This window comes from Oncorhynchus gorbuscha, unplaced genomic scaffold (assembly GCF_021184085.1).
Source record: "Oncorhynchus gorbuscha isolate QuinsamMale2020 ecotype Even-year unplaced genomic scaffold, OgorEven_v1.0 Un_scaffold_3218, whole genome shotgun sequence".
Classification (NCBI taxonomy): domain Eukaryota; kingdom Metazoa; phylum Chordata; class Actinopteri; order Salmoniformes; family Salmonidae; genus Oncorhynchus; species Oncorhynchus gorbuscha.
Genome location: NW_025745182.1, coordinates 6029 through 21985, shown reverse-complemented (window position 1 = coordinate 21985; position 15957 = coordinate 6029). Strand labels below are relative to the sequence as shown.

At 48.8% G+C, this 15957-nt stretch overlaps 1 protein-coding gene across 1 annotated transcript; it reads right to left on the bottom strand.

Moving 5' to 3' along the window:
* Positions 1-10175: 10175 nt before the first annotated feature.
* Positions 10176-12896, bottom strand: LOC124017780 (kinesin-like protein KIF1C). Its single transcript, XM_046332977.1, has 2 exons — positions 12684-12896; positions 10176-11646 (listed from the first exon to the last, which is right to left on the bottom strand). Exons 1-2 carry the CDS (start codon positions 12894-12896, stop codon positions 10816-10818), a joined length of 1044 nt encoding a protein of 347 aa, XP_046188933.1. The 3' UTR covers positions 10176-10815.
* Positions 12897-15957: the final 3061 nt, after the last annotated feature.

The following is a 15957-nucleotide window of genomic DNA, read 5'->3' as shown; positions in this document are numbered from 1 at the left end:
GTCTGTCTAAAGGACTGGAGATATACCCTACTGTCGGGTTAACAATTCACGCCCTGTTGTAAATCAAGGAGAGAAGATTCAGGTCTCGCTCTCCAAATTCACCCAAGGAATGTGCTTTGTTTCAAATAATACTTTTTCCCGCCGACACTGACACGTTCAAAAGCAACTACTGGAACAATATTTCTAACATAGAACGTGGGAACTGGTCAGAGGCGATTTATAGAACTCATGTCATATTGTGAGCTATTTTGTGATGTCAAAGATATAATGGCTGCTGTATAAGGTTTTGATCCCAGGTGTGCAACTACCATTTTTGGCCTTAAAAACTTTAACTTGGAAAGTATACACATGTACGAAATATGAACAATGATGAAATTGTTTTTGTTAAGATAGGGATATGATTTTAGGAGCCATACAAGTCACGCCCCTGAGTGAGGTCAGAGAGCATGTCAGCCTGATGGAACCACCCCTTTTGAACAAACTGTATACAATGATGGGTTAAGAATTAACACATCAGACCAGAGAGACGTAGAGCTGCAGCTGCACGTTTAAAGTTTGAACTGAATCTCAACATAAGGTAGAGATGATAAAGTCACCTCCCGGACAATCAGTGGTACGGCTGAATAACTGTCCTAATTAAAATATTTAGAAAAGCTAATTGAGGTGGGACCATTCTACTACTCTGCTCAAACCGTAGTACTATCATCACCACCATGGGAACCATCGACAGGGATGGCATCTTCATGATCGAATGGAAGGAAAATCAACTCTGTAGTTCTGTTCTATACCGGACAACTACAAAGAACCATTTTGGACAATCAGGGCCGCAGAAAGGCACAACCCCCTTTCAAAGGCGGTCCGGTTCCGAGACGGCCTTTCACGTAAACACATTCATGATTTCTTACTCCAAGCGGGCAGTGGTTTGTGTGCAAAGTATGAGTACTATAAGTGAGAGTAGTTTCTAAATGTAACAGAGTGTCCTTGTCCCTCTCGCCCTCTCCGTGTTTTTTTGTTACAAGCAGCCATATTGTCAGTCCGCTAGGGACCTGTTTTTTGTATTAAGTGTGTATGTTTATCCTGTGTAACCATGTAGTTATTTGGTAAAAAAAATATTAAACCAATTTGTGTAGTACTGAATCATAAGTAAGGCTCTGGTTTTTGCGGATGCAAGGAGGTTATGACTGTTCAGAATGATAGGATACGAGGTTATGATTAATAAGTTGACTGTTTATACAGTTGAAGTCGGTAGTTTACATACACTTAGATTAGAGTCATTTTTCAACCATTTTTGTAACAAACTATAGTTATGGCAAGTCAGTTAGGACATCTACTTTGTGCATGACACAAGTCATTTTTCCAACAATTGTTTACAGACAGATTATTTCACTTACAATTCACTGTATCACAATTCCAGTGGGTCAGAAGTTTACATACTGTACACTAAGTTGACTGTGCCTTTAAACTGCTTGGAAAATTCCAGAAATTATGTAATGGCTTTAGAAGCTTCTGATAGGCTAATTGACATAATTTGAGTCAAATGGAGGTGTACCTGTGGATGCATTTCAATGCCTACCTTCAAACTCAGTGCCTCTTTGCTTGACATCATGGGAAAATCAAAAGAAATCAGCAAAGACCCCAGAAAAGAAATTGTAGACCTCCACAAGTCTGGTTCATCATTGGGAGTAATTTCCAAATGCCTGAAGGTACCACGTTCATATGTACAAACAATAGTACGCAAGTATAAACACCAAGGGACCACGCAGCAATCATACCGCTCAGGAAGGAGACGCTTTCTGTCTCCGAGACATGAACATACTTTGGTGCAAAAAGTGCAAATGAATCCCAGAACAACAGCAAAGGACCTTGTGAAGATGCAGGAGGAAACAGGTACAAAAGTATCTATATCCACAGTAAAAACGAGTCCTATATCGACATAACCTGAAAGGCCGCTCAGCAAGGAAGAAGCCTCTGCTTCAAAACCGCCATAAAACAGCCAGACTACGGTTTGGGGACAAAGATCATACTTTTTGGAGAAATGTCCTCTGGTCTGATGAAACAAAATTAGAACTGTTTGGCCATAATGACCATCGTTATGTTTGGAGGGGGAGGCTTGCAAGCCGAAGAACACCATCCCAACCGTGAAGCATGGGGATGGCAGCATCATGTTGTGGGGGTGCTTTGCTGCAGGAGGGACTGGTGCACTTCACAAAAATAGATGGTATCATGAGAAGGGAAAATTACGTGGCTACATTGAAGCAACATCTCAGGAAATCAGTCAGGAAATTAAAGCTTGGCCGCAAATGGGTCTTCCAAATGGCAAAAAGGGACAACAAAGTCAAGGTATTGGAGTGGCCATCACAAAGCCCTGACCTCAACCCTATAGGATATATGTGGGTAGAATTAGCAGTTAACCCACTGTTCCTAGGCCGTCATTGCAAATAAGAATTTGTTCTTAACTGACTTGCCTAGTAAAATAAAGGTAAAATTAAAAAATCCCTCCTCCCCCATCCATCCCTCCTCCCCCATCCTTCCCTCTTCTCCTCCTCCCCCATCCTTCCCTCATCTCCTTCTCCCCCATCCTTCCCTCTTCTCCTCCTCCCCCATCCTTCCCTCTTCTCCTCCTCCCCCATCCTTCCCTCTCCTCCTCCTCCTCCATCCTTCCCTCTTCTCCTCCTCCTCCATCCTTCCCTCTTCTCCTCCTCCCCATCCTTCCCTCATCTCCTTCTCCCCCATCCTTCCCTCTTCTCCTCCTCCCCCATCCTTCCCTCTCCTCCTCCTCCTCCTCCATCCTTCCCTCTTCTCCTCCTCCTCCATCCTTCCCTCTTCTCCTCCTCCCTCATCTCCTCCTCCTCCATCCTTCCCTCCTCCTCCCCCATCCTTCCCTCTTCTCCTCCTCCTCCATCCTTCCCTCTCCTCCTCCATCCTTCCCTCTTCTTCTCCTCCCCCATCCTTACCTCTTCTCCTCCTCCTCCTCTCCCATCCTTCCCTCTCCTCCTCCTCCTCCTCCTCTCCCATCCTTCCCTCTCCTCCTCCCCCATCCTTCCCTCTTCTCCTCCTCCCCCATGCTTCCCTCTCCTCCTCCTCCCCAATCCTTCCCTCTCCTCCTCCTCCCCATCCTTCCCTCTCCCCCTCCTCCCCCATCCTTCCCTCTTCTCCTCCTCCCCCATCCTTCCCTCTTCTCCTCCTCCCCCATCCTTCCCTCTTCTCCTCCTCCCCCATCCTTCCCTCTTCTCCTCCTCCCCCATCCTTCCCTCTTCTCCTCCTCCCCCATCCTTCCCTCTCCTCCTCCTCCTCCTCCATCCTTCCCTCTTCTCCTCCTCCTCCATCCTTCCCTCTTCTCCTCCTCCCTCATCTCCTCCTCCTCCATCCTTCCCTCCTCCTCCCCCATCCTTCCCTCTCCTCCTCCTCCTCCATCCTTTCCTCCTCCTCCTCCCCCCATCCTCTCCTCCTCCCTCCTCCCCATCCTCTCCTCCTCCTCCTCCCCCATCCTCTCCTCCTCCTCCCCCATCCTCTCCTCCTCCTCCTCCTCTTCCCCCCAACTAATCATCAAGCTGTGTAGTGTTTGAATCAGCTGTGTAGTGTTTGAATCAGCTGTGTAGTGTTTGAATCAGCTGTGTAGTGTTTGAATCAGCTGTGTAGTGTTTGAATCAGCTGTGTAGTGTTTGAATCAGCTGTGTAGTGTTTGAATCAGCTGTGTAGTGTTTTGCGCAAAAACCAAAACGTGCTCGAGGACCTATTTTGGGAAACGCTGCCTTAGATCATTGCAGACAATCGTCGCCAGCGGTTACCACTACTTCAGGACAGTTGGCCAATAAGAATTCACGGTGGGAGGGGCCCTTAGGGGAAAGAGGAAGCAGAGCAGTTGTTTGCGGTGAAGTGATGAAGTCACCCTCTGGATACTGATCTGAGGTCAGCTTTGTATTTCCCTCCTAGTGGTTACTGTGAGGGTTTGAGGGCGTTAAGCTGAACCTGTATCTGTGCCAAAAGGCATTCTCTAACCGGAGTTTGTTTTATGTCACAGGAGGGGTATAAAACAGTTTCCTGTTCTCAGCTTTGTCAGTATTGTACCAGCCTGCTGCTACACACAGACACAGCACAGCAGTAACGTTCAGCAGAAGGTAAGAGGTGGGTCTTTGTAGTACAGCGGGGTCAAACTCATTCCACAGACTGCCGGGTCTGTCAAACCCAGAGAAGAGTGGAGGTATCAGAGATGAAATAACAGCCGTCACTGTTGAGGACTGGATGAAAACACAGAGACAAAGACGGCGTTGATCAGTTTGACTCTGTCAATCTTTATTGCCACATCGTTGCCTCAACAACCATCAAAGCAGGAAATAAAAACAACACAGAAATTAAATGAAAAGAACGACGAAAGAAAGAACAGCTAGAGGGGGCGTGGTCTCAGTCCACAGAACCACCAGAGGAGTTCTAGAACCTCACGGAACCCTGAGAGTTCTACTGTCTGGTTACCATGGCAGTGACTCCCCCCTCCTCCTCCAGACCCAAACTAACACACAAACAGGATATTCAAATTAAAAACACACTTTCAGCTTTAAATCAAGAACACCTCCCAAACACACACAAGCGGTTAGCATGAGCGCAACACACAGATGTTCCTTTCAGCAGCTTCGAGTACAACTGGGGTGGTGATGACGAGGGGGGTAGTGGTGATGGGGGGTAACTGGGGGTAGTGGTGACGTGGTTGGTAGTGATGGGGGTGGTGATGACGAGGGGGTAGTGGTGATGGGGGGGTAACTGGGGGGTAGTGGTGACGTGGTTGGTAGTGATGAGGGTGGTGATAACGGGGGGTAACTGGGGGGTAGTGGTGACGTGGTTGGTAGTGAGGGGGTGGTGATGACGGGGGGGGTGGTGCTGATGGTGGGTAGTGGTGATGGGGGGTAGTGGTGACGTGGTTGGTAGTGATGGGGGGTGGTGACGGGGGGTAGTGCTGATGGGGTGGGGGGTAACTGGGGGTAGTGGTGACGTGGTTGGTAGTGATGGGGGGTAGTGCTGATGGGGTGGGGTAACTGGGGGGTAGTGGTGATGGGGGGGGTAACTGGGGGTAGTGGTGAGGGGGGTAACTGGGGGTAGTGGTGACGGGGGGTTAACTGGGGGTAGTGGTGACGTGGTGACGGGGGGGTAGTGCTGATGGGGTGGGGGGTAGTGGTGGTGACGGGGGGTAGTGCTGATGGGGTGGGGGGGGTAACTGGGGGTAGTGCTGATGGGGTGGGGGGGTAACTGGGGGTAGTGGTTACGTGGTTGGTAGTGATGGGGGTGGTGACGGGGGGTAGTGCTGATGGGGTGGGGTAACTGGGGGTAGTGGTGACGGGGGGGGGTAACTGGGGGTAGTGGTGACGGGGGGTTAACTGGGGGTAGTGGTGACGGGGGGGTAACTGGGGGTAGTGGTGACAGGGGGTAACTGGGGGTAACTGGGGGGGTAGTGGTGACGGGGGGTAACTGGGGGTAGTGGTGACGGGGGGGGTAACTGGGGGTAGTGGTGACGGGGGGTAACTGGGGGTAGTGGTGACGGGGGTAACTGGGGGTAGTGGTGACTGGGGGGGTAACTGGGGGTAGTGGTGACTGGGGGTAACTGGGGGTAGTGGTGACGGGGGGTAACTGGGGGTAGTGGTGACGGGGGGGTAACTGGGGGTAGTGGTGACGGGGGGGGTAACTGGGGGTAGTGGTGACGGGGGGGTAACTGGGGGTAGTGGTGACAGGGGGTAACTGGGGGTAGTGGTGACAGGGGGGTAACTGGGGGTAGTGGTGACGGGGGGTAACTGGGGGTAACTGGGGGTAGTGGTGACAGGGGGGGTAACTGGGGGTAACTGGGGTAGTGGTGACGGGGGGTAACTGGGGGTAGTGGTGACGGGGGGGTAACTGGGGGTAGTGGTGACGGGGGGGGGTAACTGGGGGTAGTGGTGACTGGGGGGTAACTGGGGGTAGTGGTGACGGGGGGGTAACTGGGGGTAGTGGTGACGGGGGGGTAACTGGGGGTAACTGGGGGTAGTGGTGACGGGGGGTAACTGGGGGTAGTGGTGACAGTGTGTATCAGCAGAGCAGTAGATTATTTTTGAAGAGATCACAAGGCAGATTACATGTAGACGAAGCCAATCTAATATTAAACTGGAGAAGGCTTATGGTTGGAGACAGATAAAAGAAAAACAGGGAAAATACGACTTCCAGAAAGCCTAGAGGCTCAGATTGTCCTGTGATTGGTCAGAGAGCAGAGAGGGCGGGGGTTCCAAGACACTCCTATTCCTGTCTGCGTCTGTGCCGGCCAATCAGAACCACTTCCTATGTTCCACATCCTGTGTTTTTGTCATCGTCATGGTGACTCCATAGCCATGCGTGAGGCCGAACGGAGCTTTCCCATTGAAGTGTGGAAAAGTTCCACTAGTCATCTCCCAGAAGCCCCTGCTCCCTGCAGAGGGTGTCAGGGGTCATTCCTCCTAACTTCGTCTCTTCCTACTTGGTTATAGTTCCTACTTTACACCATCTCTCTCCTGCTTTCCTCTGCTCAATCTCCTCCAGTCTACTCCTCCCATCCTCCATCTCCTCCAGTCTACTCCCTCCATCTCTCCTCTGCTCAATCTCCTCCAGTCTACTCCTCCCATCCTCCATCTCTCTCCTCTGCTCAATCTCCTCCAGTCTATTCCTCCCATCCTCCATCTCTCTCCTGCTCAATCTCCTCCAGTCTACTCCTCCCATCCTCCATCTCTTTCCTCTGCTCAATCTCCTCCAGTCTACTCCCTCCATCTCTCCTCCAGTCTACTCCTTCCATCCTCCATCTCTCCTCTGCTCAATCTCCTCCAGTCTACTCCCTCCATCTCTCTCCTCTGCTCAATCTCCTCCAGTCTACTCCCACCATCCTCCATCTCTCTCCTCTGCTCAATCTCCTCCAGTCTACTCCTTCCATCCTCCATCTCTCTCCTCTGCTCAATCTCCTCCAGTCTACTCCTTCCATCCTCCATCTCTCTCCTCTGCTCAATCTCCTCCAGTCTACTCCTTCCATCCTCCATCTCTCTCCAGATTGTGCCTTTGAAGGCTATCTGTAGTTCAATGGTCATTTCAGTTCATCCTCTGATTCTTATAGTCTTATAAAGTCCTAGTCGGCAGTAACCATAGTAACACAGAATATTATAAAAACTCAATATAATCCCAAAGGTGTGTGCCATATTCACAATTCACAACGATGCCAGCTCCTGTTGATCCTGATATCCCAGAATATATTCCCGACCTGATTCCCAAAGTCAATATGGAGGTAGAATCTCCAAGACTGTTTCTATAGCAACGCTATGAATCCAACTACGTCCTTTGTAGTGTATATACCTGACCTGGTCTCTCTGTACAGCTGAGCTGAGGCAGGGTGCTGTGGTTCCTCCCAGCCACTAGGGGGCTCCACCACAGGCTTCTTTCCTGCTGCTCTGCTCTCTTTGGGTTGAATGCAGCTATGATACATTATAAACAACAAGGCTAACAAATGCTGGCTAAGGCTAACCCACACTAACACAGGCTAATACAAAAGCCTTAGGCTAACACATGAGCCCGGCTAGCATAAGGCTAACCCATGCTAACCTGACTAGCACAGTCTAACAAATGCTAACCTGTTTAGCGCAGTATAACATGTTAAACCATTACGATGATAGCATGGCTAACTCAGGCTAACACATGCTAACAGGCTAGCATGCTAAACCATCACGACGTCTGGTAAGGCAGGAACAACCCAGAAACGTCCGTCTGTTCTGTGATAGAAGTTCTCTTCATACAGAAAGAAATCTAACTACCATCTTCATTGAAATCTCTTCTGGTGCACAGCGCAGGTGGCAGAACAAATCAGTTGGCTTTTGACCGGCGGCACGTTTTTATAATGAATGTTATATAAAGACGACAGGCGGCACGTTTTTATAATGAATGTTATATAAAGACGACAGGCGGCACGTTTTTATAATGAATGTTATATAAAGACGACAGGCGGCACGTTTTTATAATGAATGTTATATAAAGACGACCGGCGGCACGAGGTTTTAAGGTTGGGGAAGATTGCAATTGATTTGCATATGTGCATTTTTCTTTTTTTTCGTGGAACAGTTTAATTTTAATAATAACATTTTCACTTCTCAAAATCATTGTCACATGGTTAATCATACAAATCTGAAGGTTAAAAATGAAACCAATGCGAGAGCCTATAACTCAGAGATAGTCTATAGACCAATGTAGCAGTAGGTCTATAACTCAGAGATAGTCTATAACTCAGAGATAGTCTATAACTCAGAGATAGTCTATAGACCAATGTAGCAGTAGGTCTATAACTCAGAGATAGTCTATAGACCAATGTAGCAGTACACTTAAAACGCCCATCATCTACTCAGTAAAATACATATTCCTAAAGCCAACAAATAAAAACAGTCAAAAAATATCCCGATAAAATATTTATTCTTTCATTTTCAATCGCATTCATCTCTCTACTCTGCTGTCTGCCTCCCTTTCCATTGTTCTTGACTTGATCATCAACTGAGTCCAGCCCAAAGGCAAGCGGACCTGCAACATTGTATCAACTATTCCGGCCCAGTGAGGTCGGGACAGAAAGCAGTTTCTGCTGTTTCCACTGGATATATGCGATCATCAGATCATGATATTTAGCTTTTTACACCCCGAGGCTGGGTGATTCTCATAGGCCAGGAGTGGTTTTTTTCAAAAACCGTGAGGAACTATTATCATTCGCAATGGATGTAAAAAAAAAATGTCAGACTTCATTATCTTACTGTGTGAGGAAAAAATGACTGAGAGGCTCAGCTGATTAGTTGTGGCTAAGACAATCAGACATCCCAAATGAGCTTTTCTACATATGCACGCAGCAGGCCAGGTAGGCCTACTGCTAGGCATGCTCAGGTGCGCACACTCCCTCAACATTATCAGGGCAGAGAAACCAGACACATGCTCTCCCTCAACACTAGCAGGGCAGAGAAACCAGACACATGCTCTCCCTCCACACCACCAGGGAAGAGAAACCAGACACATGCTCTCCCCAACACTATCAGGGAAGAGAAACCAGACACATGCTCTCCCCAACACTATCAGGGAAGAGAAACCAGACACATGCTCTCCCTCAACACTATCAGGGAAGAGAAACCAGACACATGCTCTTCCTCCACGTTATCGTGGCAGAGACCAGACACATGCTCTCCCTCAATGTTATCATGGCAGAGAGACCAGACACATGCTCATTGCTCACATTTAGCGCACCAAACAAAAGACAATGAAAAAATGGACAACAGGAGTAATTATATAATTTTGGCAAAACATCTATTTTCTTTAAGGGAAGTATCCTAACAGAGACCTGTGCACCTGCCAACTGTCCAATTCCCAAGAGGCTGAAACCAGAGATCTGTATATAATGACTAGATGCTCATGTCTCCGCCCTAACAACGGGAGTCGTTGTCCTAATGGCAGGTAGGCAGGCTTAGGTCTGCATATCATGCCCATAGAAACGCATTGGGCTTTATTCTGGAGAGACTTCCTCTCCGCTGTAACTATCTCAGAAAGCATTCGAGCCAATCAGCACCCCTCAATGTTACTATACGTCTCTGATGCTGTCTGGCCAGAAATAGTATCACAGAGGACACAGATCAGACAGAGGAGACAGACAGAGGGGACAGAGGAGACAGACAGAGGGGACAGATGGCACAGAGGAGACAGACAGAGGGGACAGAGGAGACAGACAGAGGGGACAGAGGAGACAGACAGAGGAAACAGAGGAGACAGACAGAGGGGACAGATGGCACAGAGGAGACAGACAGAGGAGACAGACAGAGGGGACAGAGGAGACAGACAGAGGGGACAGACAGAGGGGACAGAGGAGACAGACAGAGGGGACAGACAGAGGGGACAGACAGAGGGGACAGAGGAAACAGACAGAGGGGACAGACAGACAGAGGGGACAGACAGAGGGGACAGACAGAGGGCACAGAGGAGACAGACAGAGGAGACAGACAGAGGAAACAGAGGAGACAGACAGAGGGGACAGATGGCACAGAGGAGACAGACAGAGGAGACAGACAGAGGGGACAGAGGAGACAGACAGAGGAAACAGACAGAGGGGACAGACAGAGGGGACAGAGAAAAACAGACAGAGGGGACAGACAGAGGGGACAGAGGAAACAGACAGAGGGGACAGACACAGGGGACAGACACAGGGGACAGAGGAAACAGACAGAGGGGACAGACAGACAGAGGGGTGCTGTTTCTGTCACTCGGATGCTTTATCTGAGATTGATGGGTCTTTGTGTTGACGCGCGTCCAGGTCAAATAAAGGATGTAATTTGGACGGGGAAGCAGGTATGGTCGTGTGGGCCAGGCCGCCGAAGGCACCTCCCATAATGCCCTGCTGGTGTATGAAAACATATCAACAACTAAAACAGTACAGCTGACCTTCAGAAAGACCCTCAGAACTAATATTTAAAAAGACCTGTTGTATATGAGAACGCTAAACCCTACAGCAGGAACACACACACACACACACACAATGGCGTTATGTAGTGTTGTGTGTGAGGGACACAGAGTGTGCAGACTCATTGTTGTGTGCTAAGCAAAGCGTTGACACACACACTCTGTTCTGTATTCAATTACACAATATGGCAGAGACAGAAGCATGCAGACACACACACATGCCCCATATAGCTACATTATACACCATGTAGTGTAGTAGCATCAGTTATAACAGCAGTATGTAGTGTTATGACAGGTCATAAGCCCGTCAGCTGGATATGCAGTGTCCTTATAGGAAGGTTGTCTTTGTGTGGGGTCAGGGGTGAGAGGTCACACAGGGGTCTCCTTGCTCTTCAGATCGGGGGCACTAAACTGCCTCTTCATGCGAGGGGGGGTGCTGTACCCCTCCTGAAACCACCCTGCACCTCCTCCTCCTCTTCCCTGGGGGGATATGTGGCCCCCTGGTGGAGGGTGGTTACTGCTGTGGTAGAGGTGTTGGTGAGGAGGGATGTAGTAGGGGTGATGGTACCCTCCTCTGTCTCCCCCCTGCTGAAACCTCCCTCCTCCTCCTCCTCTCTGATCCCTCTCCCTTCCTCTTCCCTCCATCCCCCCTCCTCCACGATAACGCGGTCGCCCCTGGTGACCACCTCCGTTGTTGTTGGGGTTGCCGGGGTAGTTGTTTCCCTGGTGATTGTTGTTGTTGCCCTGCGTGGAGCTGTCCAGGGAGTTCCGCCTATATCGCCACGGAGGCGGCCCCTGCTGTTGCCCTGGAACTGGGAAGTGTGGGTTCCCGTGGTTACTGTTGCTACGTTGCTGTTGTGGTTGTTGCCAGGTGCGCTGTGGGGAGGGGGTGTGGCCTCTAGGGACCATCTGGAAGGGGAGTGGGAGGAGAGCAGCAGGAGGAGGAGGAGGAGAGGGAGTTGCTTTTCCACCACCTCCCTCTGCCCGCTCCTCCCACTCTCCATCTAACCCCCCCTCCCCCAGCATCATCAGGGCAGTGGCAGGGCTCCATGACAGACGGTGGTGGGGGTTGCTCTTGAAGGGGAACTTGAGTTTACAGTCCTGTGGGGGGATGAAGCGGCCGGTCCCGGGGAGGTGGACCACAGGGGGGGGGTGCACCGGGACCAGAGGGGTGTTGGGGGTTGGGGAGTTCTGGGTGTTCTGGAGGAGGAGAAGATAGAATGGTTTATATTCTGCGTCACAGGGACTATACTACAGGGCCCCCTGGTGGAGCTGCGTCCCAGGGACTATACTACAGGGCCCCCTGGTGGGGTTGCGTCACAGGGAAAATACTACAGGGCCCCCTGGTGGAGCTGCGTCACAGGGACTATACTACAAGGCCCCCTGGTGGAGCTGCGTCACAGGGACTATACTACAGGGCCCCCTGGTGGGGTTGCGTCACAGGGAAAATACTACAGGGCCCCCTGGTGGAGCTGCGTCACAGGGACTATACTACAAGGCCCCCTGGTGGAGCTGCGTCACAGGAACTATACTACAGGGCCCCCTGGTGGAGCTGCGTCACAGGGACTATACTACAGGGCCCCCTGGTGGAGTTGCGTCACAGGGAAAATACTACAGGGCCCCCTGGTGGAGCTGCGTCACAGGGACTATACTACAGGGCCCCCTGGTGGAGTTGCGTCACAGGGAAAATACTACAGGGCCCCCTGGTGGAGCTGCGTCACAGGGACTGTACTACAAGGCCCCCTGGTGGAGCTGCGTCACAGGGACTATACTACAGGGCCCCCTGGTGGAGCTGCGTCCCAGGGACTATACTACAAGGCCCCCTGGTGGAGCTGTGTCACAGGGACTATACTACAAGGCCCCCTGGTGGAGCTGCGTCACAGGGACTATACTACAAGGCCCCCTGGTGGAGCTGCGTCCCAGGGACTATACTACAAGGCCCCCTGGTGGAGCTGCGTCACAGGGACTATACTACAAGGCCCCCTGGTGGAGCTGCGTCACAGGGACTATACTACAAGGCCCCCTGGTGGAGCTGCGTCCCAGGGACTATACTACAGGGCCCCCTGGTGGAGCTGCGTCACAGGGACTATACTACAAGGCCCCCTGGTGGAGCTGCGTCCCAGGGACTATACTACAGGGCCCCCTGGTGGAGCTGCATCACAGGGACTATACTACAAGGCCCCCTGGTGGAGCTGCGTCCCAGGGACTATACTACAGAAGGTGGAGTGTATCCGAACCTGTCTGAGTCTTTTAGTAATATTCTGTTGTTGAAGGTTCTGTAGTCGGGTCTGTTCCTGTTTCAGCCACCTCATCCTCCCTCGTCTAAAGGCTGGGTCGTCTGTCATCAGCTTAACTACTCTCTTCTCATTGGGTGGATTGGGCTGTCCGTCATCATCGACCCCGTCACCATCACATTGGGAACCGCCCCCTTCCTCCTCGTCATTTTCCATGTCTTCCTCCTGAGAAGAGAGAAGAGGGATGAGAGAGAGGTGGTGTGTGTGTGTGTGTGTATAGTGTGTGTGTATAGTGTGTGTGTGTGTGTGTGTGTGTGTGTGTGTGTGTGTGTGTGTGTGTGTGTGTGTGTGTGTGTGTGTGTGTGTGTGTGTGTGTGTGTGTGTGTGTGTGTGTGTGTGTGTGTGTGTGTGTGTATAGTGTGTGTGTGTGTGTGTGTGTGTGTGTGTGTGTGTGTGTGTGTGTGTGTGTGTGTGTGTGTGTGTGTGTGTGTGTGTGTGTGTGTGTGTGTGTGTGTGTGTGTGTGTATAGTGCCTTCAGAAAGTATTCAGACCCCTTGACATTTTCCACTTTGTTACTTTACAACCTTATTCTAAAATGCATTAAACCATTTTCCCCAAGCTGATCCTAACCGTTACAGGCCTATTTCTATGTTGCCCTGTTTATCAAAAGTGTTGGAAAAAACTTGTCAATAATCAACTGACTGGATTCCTTGTTGTCTGGTAGTATAGTATAGTATTCTCTCTGGTATGCAATCTGGTTTCCGCTCAGGTTATGGATGTGTCACAGCAACCTTAAAGGTCCTCAATGATGTCACCGTTGCCCTTGATTCTAAGCAATGTTGTGCTTCTATTTTTTATTGACTTGGCCAAAGCTTTTGACACGGTAGACCATTCCATTCTTGTGGGCCGGCTAAGGAGTATTGGTGTCTCTGAGGGGTCTTTGGCCTGGTTTGCTAACTACCTCTCTCAAAGAGTGCAGTGTATAAAGTCAGAAAATCTGCTGTCTCCGCTGCTGCCTGTCACCAAGGGTGTACCCCAAGGCTCGATCCTAGGCCCCACGCTCTTCTCAATTTACATCAACAACATAGCTCAGGCAGTAGGAAGCTGTGTTGTCATGTGTTGTTGCTACTATGCTGTGTTGTCATGTGTTGGTGTCTTAGGACTCACTTTATGTAGTGTTGTGTTGTCTTAGGTCTCTCTTTATGTAGTGTTGTCTCTTTATGTAGTGTTGTGGTGTCTCTATGTAGTGTTGTGTTGTCTCTCTTTATGTAGTGTTGTGGTGTCTCTATGTAGTGTTGTGGTGTCTCTATGTAGTGTTGTGGTGTCTTAGGACTGTCTTTATGTTGTGTTGTCTCTCTTTATGTAGTGTTGTCTTGTCTCTCTTTATGTAGTGTTGTAGTGTCTCTCTCTTTATGTAGTGTTGTGGTGTCTCTCTTTATGTAGTGTTGTGTTGTCTTAGGTCTCTCTTTATGTAGTGTTGTGGTGTCTCTTTATGTAGTGTTGTGGTGTCTCTCTTTCTGTAGTGTTGTGTTGTCTCTCTTTATGTAGTGTTGTGGTGTCTCTCTTTCTGTAGTGTTGTGGTGTCTCTCTTTATGTTGTGGTGTCTCTCTTTATGTTGTGGTGTCTCTCTTTATGTAGTGTTGTGGTGTCTCTCTTTATGTAGTGTTGTCTTGTCTCTCTTTATGTAGTGTTGTGGTGTCTCTCTTTATGTAGTGTTGTGGTGTCTCTATGTAGTGTTGTGGTGTCTTAGGACTCTCTTTATGTTGTGTTGTCTCTCTTTATGTAGTGTTGTCTTGTCTCTCTTTATGTAGTGTTGTAGTGTCTCTCTCTTTATGTAGTGTTGTGGTGTCTCTCTTTATGTATTGTTGTGGTGTCTCTCTTTATGTAGTGTTGTCTCTCTTTATGTAGTGTTGTGGTGTCTCTCTTTATGTAGTGTTGTGGTGTCTCTCTTTATGTAGTGTTGTGGTGTCTCTCTTTATGTAGTGTTGTGGTGTCTCTCTTTATGTTGTGTTGTCTTGTCTCTCTTTATGTAGTGTTGTGGTGTCTCTCTTTATGTAGTGTTGTGGTGTCTCTATGTAGTGTTGTGGTGTCTCTCTTTATGTAGTGTTGTGGTGTCTCTCTTTATGTTGTGTTGTCTTGTCTCTCTTTATGTAGTGTTGTCTCTCTTTATGTAGTGTTGTGGTGTCTCTCTTTATGTAGTGTTGTCTTGTCTCTCTTTATGTAGTGTTGTGCTGTCTCTCTTTATGTAGTGTTGTGGTGTCTTAGGACTCTATGTAGTGTTGTGGTGTCTCTCTTTATGTAGTGTTGTGGTGTCCCTCTTTATGTAGTGTTGTGGTGTCTCTCTTTATGTAGTGTTGTGGTGTCCCTCTTTATGTAGTGTTGTGGTGTCTCTCTTTATGTAGTGTTGTGGTGTCTCTCTTTATGTAGTGTTGTGGTGTCTCTCTTTATGTAGTGTTGTGGTGTCTCTCTTTATGTAGTGTTGTGGTGTCTCTCTTTATGTTGTGGTGTCTCTCTTTATGTAGTGTTGTGGTGTCTCTCTTTATGTAGTGTTGTGGTGTCTCTCTTTATGTAGTGTTGTGGTGTCTCTTTATGTTGTGGTGTCTCTCTTTATGTAGTGGTGTGGTGTCTCTCTTTATGTAGTGTTGTCTTGTCTCTCTTTATGTAGTGTTGTAGTGTCTCTCTCTTTATGTAGTGTTGTGTTGTCTTAGGTCTCTCTTTATGTAGTGTTGTGGTGTCTCTCTCTTTATGTAGTGTTGTGGTGTCTCTCTTTATGTAGTGTTGTGGTGTCTCTCTTTATGTAGTGCTGTCTCTCTTCATGTAGTGTTGTGGTGTCTCTCTTTATGTAGTGCTGTCTCTCTTCATGTAGTGTTGTGGTGTCTCTCTTTATGTAGTGTTGTGGTGTCTCTCTTTATGTAGTGTTGTGGTGTCTCTCTTTATGTAGTGTTGTGGTGTCTCTCTTTATGTTGTGTTGTCTTGTCTCTCTTTATGTAGTGTTGTGTGGTCTCTCTTTATGTAGTGTTGTGGTGTCTCTCTTTATGTAGTGTTGTGGTGTCTCTCTTTATGTAGTGTTGTCTCTCTTTATGTAGTGTTGTCTCTCTTTATGTAGTGTTGTGGTGTCTCTCTTTATGTAGTGTTGTGGTGTCTCTCTTTATGTAGTGTTGTCTCTCTTTATGTTGTGTAGTGGTGTCTCTCTTTATGTAGTGTAGTGGTGTCTCTCTTTATGTAGTGTAGTGGTGTCTCTCTTTATGTAGTGTTGTGGTGTCTCTCTTTATGTAGT